A 14,183-nucleotide genomic window follows, 5' to 3' on the forward strand; every position below is an offset into this window, starting at 1 on the left:
CCTAGAGAGTTCCATGGACTGTACAGTCCGTGGGGTCACAAAGAGTTGGACACGACTGAGCTGCTTTCACTTGTTTGGGCTTTCCTTGTGGCTCAGCTGGTAAAAAATCTTCCTGCAGTGTGGGAGGCCTGGTTTCAATTCCTGGGTTAGGAAGATCTGCTGGAGAAGGGAAAGGCTACCCACTCCAGTATTTTGGCCTGGAGAATTCCATGGACTGTACAGTCCATGGGGTCACAAAGAGTTGGACACGACTGAGTGATTTTCAGTTCACAGGATTATAAATCCCTGCAAAGATGTCAAATTGTGTGAGGGAAGATCATAATTGCTGCCAACTATGTTTATGGCACAGATCTGTGTAAGATCTGTAATATCCTTTTTGCTATGTTATTCTGACTCTATAAGCTTGTATTTTGAAATTCTTTACCAGATCGATGTTTACTACATATTTCAGAAGTAAATCTACCTGAATATCTCCCTGAGCCTAGTAAATGAAGAATTACATGAAGTATATAATAAGGGAAGGTAGATATAAATTACTCTCAAATTTATATGTTATGATACCCAAGAGATGAATTGTCCAGTCCAAGTTTACCTAAGACATCTGTCACGAGGTCAAGACTATTACAGTCCCAAGCTCCATTTTTAGCAGATACAAAAGAACCAGAGATGATACCGCAGACTGAGAGACAATATGAAATTGTCATAATGCTTGGGAAATATATATAAACTAACCATCTCACACATGCATGCTGTGAGGTTAGAGAGTACTCAAGAGAGTCAAGCATATAGATTCCCTGCCAGTTTGCTACCACCACTGAAAAAATAAGCTGAAACTCATGCACATGTTGAGTTGATACAGTTGATATTGGGTCCCTGAAATAGATACAATTATTCTGAACAATATAACTCAATGAAATTTTAGAGCATTCATATTCTTTTATTAAAAGATTTTTTGTTGCTGCTTTTTCACTACATTTGTGGTAGTTACAATAAATAAATAATTAGTATTTAATGGATATTAATTGCTTTTGTACAGCTGTCTTTAGTACATGTGGGATTGTTTATAAAATAAAAAGGAAAACAAAAAGATGCACCTTTACATTTTAAGGAGTATTCAAGAAATACACTGACTGCCTTTTTATACACAAAGCAATATAAACAAATGAAAAATTAGTTAGCGTTTTTGTATCATATTTTACCTGTATTTGGTGTTCCTCTTTCTTATATGGAAGAAATAACAAGAAAACTCAAGCAATTTTTTTTTTTTTTTTGGATTCTGGTTTATTTGAAGGGCTTTGGAAATTGCTAGCTTAGAATTAAAAAGTACTCCTAATTGCATAATTGCTCAAAATCTATTAAATCTTGGATATTTTATCAGGCACCAACCCTTCATCTTGTTGTTGACATAATCATATTATGCATGATGATATAAAAATCAGGAATCTGAAAAAAGTGATGCTACTGTATCTTGGCTTATGTTTAAATATATCTTCTTTAGCCCAATTTCATTTAGATCCCACTGAGTTCTTATGATCATATTCTATGGATGGGTGACTAAGAAGTTCTAGGACCAGGTCACTGCTAAATTTTATTTAGATTTTATGGTACTGAGCTTTCAATAGGTCATCCTTCCAAAATGACTGGTTTGTATATTATATAAAAAAGACTCGGTAAATATTTAGCTTTTAACTAAAAAGAGAGTAAAGTCAAAGAGTAGAAACAATAGAGGTAAAGCAGAGGAAACCCAGGAAACAGTATGGACCCAGCCCAAGTGCAGGTATGGGTACATATGTGTGAGGGAACATCATCGCATCACAAGCTTCAGAGAAAAGATTACTTTTATTGCCCAGCATCCATCAGAGACATCATGCTTTCACATTTGACTCAGATATTTCTGATTTAATAAGAAACTACTGAACATGTATTTTATAACATCAGTTTTCTGTTGGTTGCATTCTATTCCCCATCTCTTTCAGTTTCTTTAGTGTTTTAAGAGATGTTTCCAAGACATAAGGCAAAATAAAAATGTTCTGAAGCTAAGGAAAGACTGCTTCTGAAGTATATCTGAATAAATTGCTGCAGAATAAGAAATGCCACGTCCTAAGGGATCTAATGAGAACTAGCAAGTTTTCCCATGGTCCTAAGAATTGCACAGTATGGTAAACAACCCTGAAGCCTTGTGCAGGTCCCAGGGCCAGCCCTGTTTCTTTCAGCTTTGATCAGAGTCAACTGGGACTTCCACTGAACTCACTCATTGACAAGCTAGTGACTTGACCTTGAGATTGCAGAAATTAGTCTGAGGACATAGACCTTTCCTAAATAGTGGAAACATTTAGGATGTTCGTGAAAGATTCACTCTTGTTAATTTAATGGGGTTGCATGTATTTCAACAAATTGAGGGCATATCAGACATTTACTTACCAAGAGGAGTCCTACCTAATTCCAAAAAGCTATCAACTTCTGCCTTGTGGGGAGAAATGGAGTGCTATTTTTTAATTAAATAATACACAGTGAATTGGCCTCTCCTGATCTTTATCCTCCTCTAGAGGCATCTAGATTTAAGTGTCTTCCACATGGCTAAGTCAGTTCCATGAGCCTGTTTTCCATCTTCCAAAACTTTGTTACCCTTTATTGTTGGTTGCTTTCTCCTCTCCTGCCTTCTTCATCCTTGTGGATTTACACCATTTTTATTCACTTTTGTTCTTTTAAGTAATTTCAGTGGAGTAGAGGAAACAGAGATAAACGTATATTCAACCTGCCCTTTTTAAACTTGGGGTTTCCCACTGGTGTCTTATTTTTATATTCTACCTTTTATCTGGAATACTGGCAGTAGAAAGTTGATTTTTGCTGTCTTAAATTTCTTTCCCTCTTGTCTTTTCTTTTCCCCACCTTTCTCCTGCTTCATTAACAGCCACAACAACAAAAAAAAACAACCTCTAAGTAATGTGTTTTGTCATATGACATACATATCTGTATCTTGTCTGGAAGTTTAGCTATTGAAATGCTAAAGCTATTTGTGGTTGGCAGAATTTCTGAAATTACAGTCCTAGTCCTGGGAACCTATGGATATGATCACATAGCATTTCCATGAACACACTATGTTATGTGGCACAGTTGGCCTTAAGATAGAATACCCAGGATTATCAAGGTGGGCCCGTTTTAACACAGGAGCCCTGAAGGGAGGAGAGTTTTCTCCTGCTGTAGCAGAATAAAGCAGAAGAGGAAAGCAAAAAGATTTGAAGTGTGAGAAGGAATTTAAGTGTCACTGCTTTTAGGATGGAAAGCACCACACAAGAAAAAAAAATCAGACCGACTTTATAAGTAGAAAGTGGACCTTGGCCGATGGCCGGCAAGGAAACAGGGACCTCTATTCCATGGCTACAAGGAAATGAATTCTGTGAACAATCAGAATGAGTTTGGAAGTGGATTCTTAGGCAGAGATCAGAGCCAAGCCTGTCTGAACTCTTGACCCACAACCTGAAGATCATAAATTTGTGACATTTTAAAAACCACGAAAATTTGTGGAGTTATTTTCCACAGCCATAGAAAACTAATATGCTATCTCACATAAAGCTCTCTGTTTATGATATTGCCATGAACCTTGGGCCCTAAAATCAGCTACAGGGACGGTGAACATGGTTCTGTGGCTGTGTGTATCTGTGTGTTTTTGTATCCATCACATTAGTAGCTTTTTAAGTTTTCTCATTCTGTAAAAGAAGTCCTTTATCAAACTGACTAGAATAGACAAGGAAATTAGGAGAGGCAGTTGGTGACACTAGTCTATTGGTGACACCCAGGCTCATTTAGCGTCTTCTTTTGTGCAGCCTCTCCCTGCCCCCTGGGCCCCTGCTTTCTGGGAAACAGCTGTTTGGAGTATGCAAGGACAGAATCTTCCTGTCATTATAGGAGGGTGTTCTTCTCAAGACTGGCAGAATGCTCATCCTGGAAAGGATACCCGCTCTGCCAGTCTGTCTCTTTCCCTCCTCCTGGCAAAACCACAGCTTTGCCATTAAGGGGTGTTTCTGCACCATTTCTTCTCTTTACTGCAATACAAATTCACTGCTTTGTTGAGTGAGGTGGGTGGCAAAATTATCATAATGGTATTTTATATATGTGGCTTTGTGGGGAAATGAGATGCTCTGCATAAGTAAACTTTTCATTCAATTAAAAATTGTTTTTTATCACTACATTTTTAAAAAGACTTCATCTCTTGAACAAAAAAGAATACATATATTATCCAGTCTTATTAAATGGAAAATAATGTAGACCTATCACATTTTTATTGATGATTCATGGTCATCATTAAGGCTGTCATTTATTTCACAGCCCTGTTTCTGCAGTGATGCCCTTAGGGACCCTTGTTCTTATACTAAATAGCCCCAGACCACTAAATCTTTGATTCTACTTCTGCAGTTTATATTTTTTCTGCTATCTTCCTTATAAACAGGAGGTTAATTTTAATCCATTATTTCTGTTGACTTATCTGCATCCAGTAGTTTTCCACTCATATGTACATGTAGTTCTAATCCCAAAATTGAACTGTACTAACTTACAATAAAGTAATTTAAGATGTGTGCAGATGGTAAAGTTGTAGCTAAATATAGTAAAGACTCATGAAAACTTACATTTGAATGGTTTTTAATTTCCCAAACATTAATTGAACAGTTATTATGTCCAGAAAATTATATGGCTTATAAGAAATCTAGATGTTTTAAAATTAATAGATAGGGAAAATAAATATTTATATAACTACTAATAAGAGTATGTGTATTAAAATCTCATTATTCTATATCTATTACAAGGAAATCATTGATTCAGTATGGACCTGCTTAACCATTAGTTTTTCATAAAATTAGTATATTTTGTCTTTATAGTATTCATTAGCTAGTCAAGGCTTCAACTTAACTATTCTTCATGTTCCCAAGTACCTAAGAAGTGTACTGCTTAGGTTAAGTGGTTTGTTTTCCTCTTTAGACTATGACTGCTACAGCACCCTATTACAAATAGTAAATTTTGAATATTTGTGTATAATCTTAAAATATGTATTCAGAATTTCCACTATTTCAAATAAGATAGTCATGTTAGGTTTATTAAAAAAAATACCATTTTAAATGATTTTCCAACTAAAATGCTTAGATGTTGACCCCTGATTGATCTTGTTGAAAGATGTGCCATGTTTATTTTGTATACGCCTGGCACAAGGCAATGTATGCCTAGGGTTACTCACATCTCATTTTGAAATGAAAAATTCCACAGATCCATAAGAATTTAATACTAAGTGTTAGAGCATAGCAGTAAGTGTACCAGTTATGTTGCAGGGAGGAAGCCAATTCTGACTCCATGTTGGAACTGTTTCTTTGACTTGCTTTTTGTTGCTTTAGTTAATTTAATCATACAGAATGGTTTGCCTCAGAGAATCCTGCCCCTCTGCCTGACTTAAACGAAAGCGCCTTTATTCAGAAAACTGTCCACCTGTGGATGGCAGGAAGGAAAAAGTAACACATCCCCTGCCTGAGGCTTGCCATTCTAGGAAATGTTTGCAAGATTAATGGCCTTTTTATTTTGCTTTCTCACCTCCCCTCATCTCTAATCTATAAAAGAACCTGACATCCAGACCCCCAAGATGGTTATTTTGAGGCACTAGCCTGCCATCTCAGTCTGCCAGCTCCCTGATTAAAGTCTCTTCCTTGCCTCAACACCTTGTCTCTTGATTCATTGGCCTATCATCCTAGAGTGAGCTTGGACTTGGTAAATGTTCTAGGGTGCATCAGAACTGGAGATTGGCCAGTCCAAGATAGGTGGTGGTCTCCACAGGCATTTAATGACCTCAGAGCAGAGGAAGTGCAGGGTGGGTACCGACGGGTCGTAGTGTTACTATGATAACATGTATTGGATGCTTACAATGTGCTGAGTTTTGAATCACTACGTTGTAGTACCAGAAAGAAAACATGAGATCATAAGACAATTTTTTCCCTCTTAGGAGTGGATGACAGCTAAGGGCATTTAGCTAGGTTTAATAGGGAGCATGCGGACTATGAAATATAAATAAAATGGTATGTGTCAGCTCTGAAGACGCCAGGAAACTCATCCTTGCCTTACAGACTCTTTGGAAGGATGCTCCTGAGGGACCAAGGTGATGGTGTATTTATCTCTGCATATCTCAGTGCTTAGAACAATATTTGTACATAGTGGAAGGGACATGTTTGTCCACTGAATTGAGTGGACATGCTTTCTTCTTAGAGAGTACAGAATTTCACAAACTCCTTCGTAATTGAAGTTCCCTCACAGCATGTATTATAGATTCTGCCCCTATGTAGCCCATTTAAAGTAAGAATGATTAAAAATGCTCAGGACATCCTTAAACATTTAATCAAAACATGGAACTCTTCTAGAGGAACCTGACTCAGTAACTTTGAGGGGACAGAGGTTGAAGAGGAAGTGAGGAAGTACTTTCAATGCCCTCACCTCCCTCACCTCCCAGAGCCAACCTGCACCAATAGGATTTATTTATTTGTCTGCTCGGCTTACCATGCACATAGAGACTGTCCCCTCTTCTGTAGGGTACGCGTTTCAGATCTGGCAGATTAAAAACCAAGAGTTGAAGTGAATAGTGGTAATCTCTGAACTGGAGCATTTCTGTGTTTTCCTGGTTTTTCTCTTTTAGCTTGCACCAAAGAATTGAAGGGAAAAAAATTCTTCCACATACCTGACTGGTATTGGAAGCTGTTAAATAGTGGTTAAAACTGGGTGGATTGGAGGGAACTTTCCTCCCCCATTTTTTAAAGTTTGGCTGTAGGTCCTTCTGCCTGCAGGCTACAGTCACATTAGTGGTTGGAAATTGGATAACGACAGCACAATGACAAATCCAGGTTGCTTGCAATAAGTTGCTAATCCCTTTGCTTTAATATCGGAGCAGCGTATAATGATGTTTGGACATCACTCCAGTTTACTGACGACCCCACTGGGGCCAGCAATAGAACCTTACAACTGTCTAACAAGGCGTCAGGTGACTCCCGTCGTCACAGCAACGGACACTGGAATCTAATCTTCCCTCCATCCCTTCTAGCACCCAATAACGCCTAGATTATATAAGTGGCCCATCATTGCTTGGTAACTTGAATCAATTAACGTTAATTCGCACAATGCTATGATGTATTGTGATCACTTTCATTTCAGGGAAGGGGGAGAAATTGCTATAAGTCACCTAAAATGAGGTTGTCTGTGGTGCTGGGGTATTAATTGGGTGTCCATATTAAATGCAAAAGGAGCCCCATCGTGAAAGGAAAGTGGATGAGTGACTCTCTTGGCTGCTATTGACCTATCAGAAGAAGACAGTGCCCTTTTCCTTTGCTTTTATCTATTACAGTTTTCCCTATTGCGTGTCAAGTTGATGTATTATAAAAAATTCATTTGGTGACCTTTCACCCCCCTAGCAGATTAAACAATTTCACTTCGATGGCATCATTAACAAGACCCTGCATTTAATGATGATTTCTCTAAAAGGCCACGGAGATTCGATTTTAAGCTAACAGATTTATTGCACTATTATAACATATCGTAAAAAACTGTACCACCTACGGTCAGGTTTTAGGTTAGAAACTGCTTAAGAGTTTATGTGAAGCTTAAAGTGGTATTACCTTGGGATATGCTGTAGCGGCAAGTCTCTGACCTCCAGTGGGATGCTGTTTACATTTAATCAGAGATGTTTGCTCACAATAAACTTAAAAATGTGTCAGGGACAGGCCTTTTAGCAAGTGTTCAGGCAGTTGGTTCCCATCCCTCTGTCTCTAGACATCAGTGTACTTATGTCAGGATCTTTCTTGGATGGAGTCTTTTGGCTTTTTTAACCCACACAGCCTGTCTGCATCCTGTCCTGCATCAGAAAGCATTTAAGAAAGACAAGGGAAGAAATAGAATTTGGGAATAGTGTAAAATTTTCCGATAACCTGGGACCATAGAATGAATAGGTGGATTTAAAAAATCTGATTTAATTTTTTTTAAAGGCCCTTACCCATTGTGGCTAAGCAAAGTAATAAATGATGATCAGACTAGCGCATATTGAATTCCTAGTGAGTGATGGTCATGGTCTTGGCTGGTAGGTGACCAAAGGGGTTTGTAGGACCACACACGCCCTACCCCCCATTCTCCAGGATGCTCCAGGGAGAGGGAAATGGTTCCCTAGGGAAACTAAATAGTTTTTGATCTTCTGTATTTGTTCTTCCGCTGTTCCTCTTCTGAGGACTAATTGTCACCTCTGCCTCACATATATCCTCCACGTAAAATGAATATTTTATCTCCCCACATAAGAAAAAAGAATAGATTAGGAAATAAAGTAGTTGACTCACAAGCATTTAATTGAAATGGGTAGACTACCTTTTTTTTTTTTTTTAAATCAAAGTCTTGTTAGACCTGAGTTAGGATATTTTGAGAGTAATCTATTATCCTATACTAGAGTAATGTATGTGATAAATGATGTCTATATATCGCCATTTAAATGTTAAAACTCTATTGCATGCCTCTGATGTGTAATACACAATAGGTTTAATGGGACATATAATGTTCATTTAATAAAGCTACCTTGGTCTTCAAACATTCCAAAGCTCTGGGAAAAAGATGCTTTGAGATATCATGAATTATGTAACTATTTTATTTATAATTATTCCATTTTATTGCTAAGTCACATCAGCAATTAATGTGCTCAAAAGAGTTGAAAAACAATATAGCTCTAAACTTTGGTCAAACCAAAGTTTAAAAACCTTTGGCAAACTACTTAAGTCTTTTTGGACCTCAGTTTCTTCATGGGTAAATAAAAGTGTCTGTCACTGTGTCATTTTAAAGATAATGATTTTATAGGTGGAATGCATAGAATAATACCTGTACGGGTAAGTGCTCAGCGTATATGAATTATAAATAAGTATTTTTCTCCCTGAGGGCTTCATTCAATTGAAATCAATTAATCAATGAATTCTACAGTTACTGATTCTATTTAGTGCAAGCATCTTGTGAAGACTGTGCATACAAAAGGGTTGTTGTGAGATTAAATGAGATAGTCCTTGCTCCTTGGAAGAAAAGCTATGACCAACCTAGACAGCATATTAAAAAGCAGAGATATTACTTTGCCAACAAAGGCCCATATAGTCAAAGCTACGGATTTTCCAGTAGTTGTATATGGATGTGAGAGTTAGACCATAAAGAAAGCTGAGCGCCAAAGAATTGATGCTTTTGAATTGTGGTGTTGGAGAAGACTCTTGAGAGTCCCTTGGACTGCAAGGAGACCAAACAAGTCAATCCTTAAGGAAATCAGTCCTGAATATTCATTGGAAGGACTGCTGGTGAAGCTGAAGCTCCAATACTTTGGCCACCTGATGCGAAGAGCTGACTCATTTGAAAAGACCCTGATGCTGGGAAAGATTGGAGGTGGGAGGAGAAGGGGACAACAGAGGATGAGATGGTTGGATGGCATCACCAACTTGATGGACATGAGTCTGAGCAAGCTCTTGGGAGTTGGTGATGGACAGAAAAGCCTGGTGTGCTGCAGTCCATGGGATTGCAAAGAGTCAGACACAACTGAGTGACTGAACTGAACTGAGTCTTTGTGAAGCAGTTGTGTGGGGAGGCTGTTCCCAGGCATCTCTTCCCAATTCTTTGTGGTGATATCATCTCGGTACCCACAGAATCAGCCAGGATGAATGTATTTATACCGTGGAAAGTGGAAAAGCACTAAAATCTGATCCTTTTTGGGGAAATCTGGTTTATTAGCATACTTATAAAATATCCCCACCTTCTAAGTGTTTTAGTCTGATATGATGCCTCACTGAGATTTTTTGGAGTTAATAAATTGTGATTAAATCTAAGTTCATAATATATGTTCTCCCACCCCACCCCTCACACACCTATTTCATCATTTCCTATGGCTAAGCGAACATATAAAGTACATATATAATTATTCTTTGGTTGTAAGTTCATGTTTGCTATACAGTGTATTATTTAGTTTCTAGAAACAAAGGCAAACTTTTTCACTAGTAATGGTGTATCATGGAAAACAGCTACTACAGTGGTATGATATCTAAAATCTGAGGCATGGATTCTCTTCTCTTTTTTAACATGTGGCAGAAACACAAGCAGTTTCAAAACTGGGAACTTGATATATGTTCGGCCTTATGGTCTTTCAGTCCTCGTCCAGCCTTCAGATGGAGAAGTGGGAAAAGAACTCACAGTCCAACCACAGCTCGTGTTTCTGGATAAGCAGGTACTTTGTGCACAGGTAACAGTCTTTACTTGGAGCCGGGTACCATATTGTATTCGGAGCATGTGTCAGACTCCGTCATCATCATAATACACGTGTACAGAGCACCCACCCTGGGACAGTTGGTGCACTTAGAACATCGAACTGCTTTCATTATTTTCCTTCCATTGCACAGCCTGCTTTCCTTCTACTTTCTGTAAAAAGTCCAGAATATGATTATGGATAGGAGTAGAATTCTAATACTTTTTCACTCCAAACAAATTCTTACAGTAGGTCTCAGGTGTCTTCTCAGAAATCTATCCTTCCCAAAGTGCTGGATCTATATCTGCAGAAGTCATTTCATATGCTGGTGAAGGCATTTATGCCATTACATTATAGTTCTATGTTATTTTAAGTGATTTCTCCTGTATGTGGTTAAGTACAGTATCAATAAGAGGCTTCTGCATGCTTCATTCTAATTTCAGTGTCCAAGTCCTTGGATTTTATCTTTTCTATATTTACTAATGTCATGGGTGGAAGAAGTGAAATATGACAGTTAAATCAACTTTCCACTCTTTAATTTAAAAAAAAATGCGTCCCATGACATGCTTGTAGAGGGACAAAGCCCATGGGACTGAGGTCCACACTTTTGCTCTGGTCAGGCACTTACCCAGCTCTCCTGCTTTGTTCTCCTAATGTTTCCTTCCTTAAGGTTTTTTTTTTTTTTTTTTTTTAAAGCACCTTACCAGCCACAAGATCCACTGACACTTTTTAAAAATAAATTTTATTATTTTTTGACCCAACTGTGGGGCATGTGAGATCTTAGTTCCCCAACCAGGCATGGAACCCATGCCCCCTGAAGTGGAACTGCATAACCACTGGACAGCCAGGGAAGTCCCTTTCCTATCTTATTAACCTTCAGCAAACAGTGTCAGTCTCCTTTTCTGTAAACTTAGCTTTCCTTTGTCCTCTTCACTGCCTTGCCCCAAATTTTCTTGAAATAAACTCTCTTCTCATGATAAAATTATTTGATATATTCTTGTTAACATGACAAAGACTATTTATTATTTTATTTATTATTTTTCCTTTGCTTATTCTCATGAATGTGTGCTATATGAAAGATTCTGTCTGAATCCTCTTCTTTTTCGGTTAACTTCACAAAATTCTCTTCTGAGTCCTATTTTTCCTTTCTTTTTTTTCCCCCAGAATCGGAGAGTAGAGTCCTTGGGGCCCCCGTCAGAGCCATGGGTCATTTCAGTTTCCCTGGAAGGGACATTAGATTCTGTGCTGAGAGGTAGGTACTTGTGACATTTGGAGACCCGCTGTAAACACATCTGCCCAAAAATGTTTGCAACCACTGGGGATTCATAACAAAGTCACTAATACTCAGTATCTTTGGTAATTTGGAGAAAAAAAAATTCCACCACCAGTGTACAATGCCAGTGTCTTCTAAAAAGTGCAAAAGGTTGACAGGAAATGTTTAAGGAGCCATCTGCCCCGCAAGTATGGTGAGCATTTTTGTCATACCTGTAGCATATATGTGTGTGTGTGTGGTGTGTGTGTGTGAAAGTGTTAGTCACTCAGTCATGTCAGACTCTTTTCAACCACATAGAGTGCAGCTCTCCAGGCTCCTCTGTCCATGGAATTCCCTTCTCCAGGGGGTCTTCCCAACCCAGGGATCAAACTTGGGTCTCCTGCATTGCAAGCAGACTCTTTACCATCTGAGCCACCAGGGAAGCCTATGTATGTGTGTGTGTGTTCCACATCTTGGCTAATATAAATAGCACTGAAACAAATATGGGGATACCTCTTTAAGATCCTGCTTTTTTTTTATTATTATTATTTTGGATAAATACCCAGAACTGTGCCTGCTGGATCATGTGGTATTTTTAGTTTTAATTTTGTGAGGCACCTTGGTACTCTTTTCCATAAAGGCTACACCATTTTGCATTATCATTAAAAGTGCTTGAGAATTCTAATTTCTCCTAGAACTTGCTAGAAACCAAAATTTGCTGTCTTTTGGCCTTTTTGAAAATAGTTGTCCTATTAGCTGTGAGATGACATCTCATTGTGGTTTTGATATGTTTTTCCCTGATGACTAGTGATGTTGAGCATCTTTGCATATTGCATATTTGCATGTGCATATTGCATATTTACAGATCTTCTTTGGAGAAATGTCTGTTCAAGGTCTTAGCCTATTTTTTAATTGGGTTATTAGTTTTTAAGCTACTGAGGTTTAAGAATTTCTTATATATTTTGCAAACTAACACCTTATCAGATAAATGACTTGCAAACATTTTCTCCCATGCTATAAGTTGCCTTTTCATTCTGTTAACTATGCAGAAGCTTTTAAATTTGAAGTAATCCCACTTGTCTAATTTTGCTTAAAGTGTCCATACTACCCAAAGAGAGCTACAGATTCAATTTAATCTCTATCAAAATCTCAATAATATTTCTTATAGAAATAGAAAAAAGCAATTCTAGAATTTTTATGGAGCTGCAGAAGATCTTAAATAACCAAAATGATCTTGAAAAATAAGAACAAAATGAGAGTCACCACTTCCTAATTTAAAGCATATTACAAAACTATAGTAAACAGTATGATACTGGCTTCAAGACAGGCATATAAACGAATGGAACAGACTAGAGAGCTGAGAAGTAAAGCCACTCACATATGGCCAACTGATATTCAGCACAGGAATTAAGGATATACAATGGAGAAAGAACTGTCTCTTCAGCAAATGGTATTGGGGGAAACTGGATATCCACACACAGAAGAATGCAGTTAGACACCATATAGGTTAGGACATTTATATTAGTTTGAGTGTTCTGTAATGCCTTTACAAACTTATAAACGACTCATTTACCAATTTAAACATTTGCCTATCTGCAACATTGCTGGTTTCCAAGAATGACTCCGATTTTACAGTTACTTCTTGCTCTACCCTGGCTTTGAGTCTAAGCTCATCCTCACGCCTCTTCAAGGTAAAATATGTGCCTTGCCATCCTTCATACATTACCTGTCTGTACCCAGTACCTTAGACTCCATGCCTTACCCCTACCTCATACCTACTCATCCACTGTACCTTACTCAGCCTCTGTTCTCTACTGTGCCCCACTCCTGACTCATACTACCCCAGACTCTTCATTACTTTTCTTTCAGTTATCCCAAGGATATCCTCACTGACTTGTTTAGAATCATACTGGATCATGCAAAATGAATAAGGCGTTAAACCACTTGTTATTTTCTTGTATTAACACCAAGTCATGCTCAAGTGAACGGACTCCCCTGGATCAGTATTGTCAACATTGTCCTTGTTTGGAGATTCAGTGTGAACATATGAGGAATGATCTGGGTGTCTAATATGCATACATGTTATGTGTGTGTGAATGTCATGAAATAGGAAAAAAATTATTTATAGAAATACCCACGTCACCAAACAGTTTATTTCAATTATTGAGAGTATCTCTCAACACCATCATGAATTATTTCTCCTTAACTTCAGAGAAAATGGAGCCAAAACTATTTGGCATAGACCACCTGACTCAAGTATTTCCTGCAGAAAAATAAATTAACAACAAAATCATATCTATATGTTTAACCTAAACCTTTTGTTCTGCAATTTAACTTCATGTGCTTTGACCTCAGTCAATCCTTTTCAGTTAAAAAAAAAGATTAGCTGTTAACCAAACAGTGGGTTTATACACGTGTGCTGTGTGTGTGCTCAGTCATGTCCAACTCTTTGCAACTCTGTGGACTGTAGCCAGTCCGGCTTATCTGTCCATGAAATTTTCCAGGCAGGAACACTGGAGTGGGTTACCATTTCTTCCTCCAGGGGATCTTCCCCACCCAAGGATCAAACCCACATCTCTTACATCTCCTGCATTGGCAGGTGGGTTCTTTACCACTATGCCACCTGGGAAGCTCTGTGGATTTATATACTCAAAGATGATTATT

The 14,183-nt window shown here is 38.0% G+C and overlaps 1 protein-coding gene across 2 annotated transcripts in view; it reads left to right on the forward strand.

Annotated features, from left to right (window-relative positions):
- PKHD1 (PKHD1 ciliary IPT domain containing fibrocystin/polyductin) overlaps positions 1-14,183 on the forward strand; it is a 457,080-nt gene that overhangs the window by 405,471 nt on the left and 37,426 nt on the right. For both annotated transcript variants that reach the window (XM_070360807.1, XM_070360808.1), the window contains 2 exons: positions 10,114-10,249; positions 11,432-11,519. In XM_070360807.1, coding sequence (XP_070216908.1) covers positions 10,114-10,249; positions 11,432-11,519 — 224 coding nt within the window. The remainder of the gene's footprint in view (positions 1-10,113; positions 10,250-11,431; positions 11,520-14,183) is intronic.

The sequence above is a fragment of the Bos mutus genome, chromosome 23 (genome assembly GCF_027580195.1).
Source record: "Bos mutus isolate GX-2022 chromosome 23, NWIPB_WYAK_1.1, whole genome shotgun sequence".
Classification (NCBI taxonomy): domain Eukaryota; kingdom Metazoa; phylum Chordata; class Mammalia; order Artiodactyla; family Bovidae; genus Bos; species Bos mutus.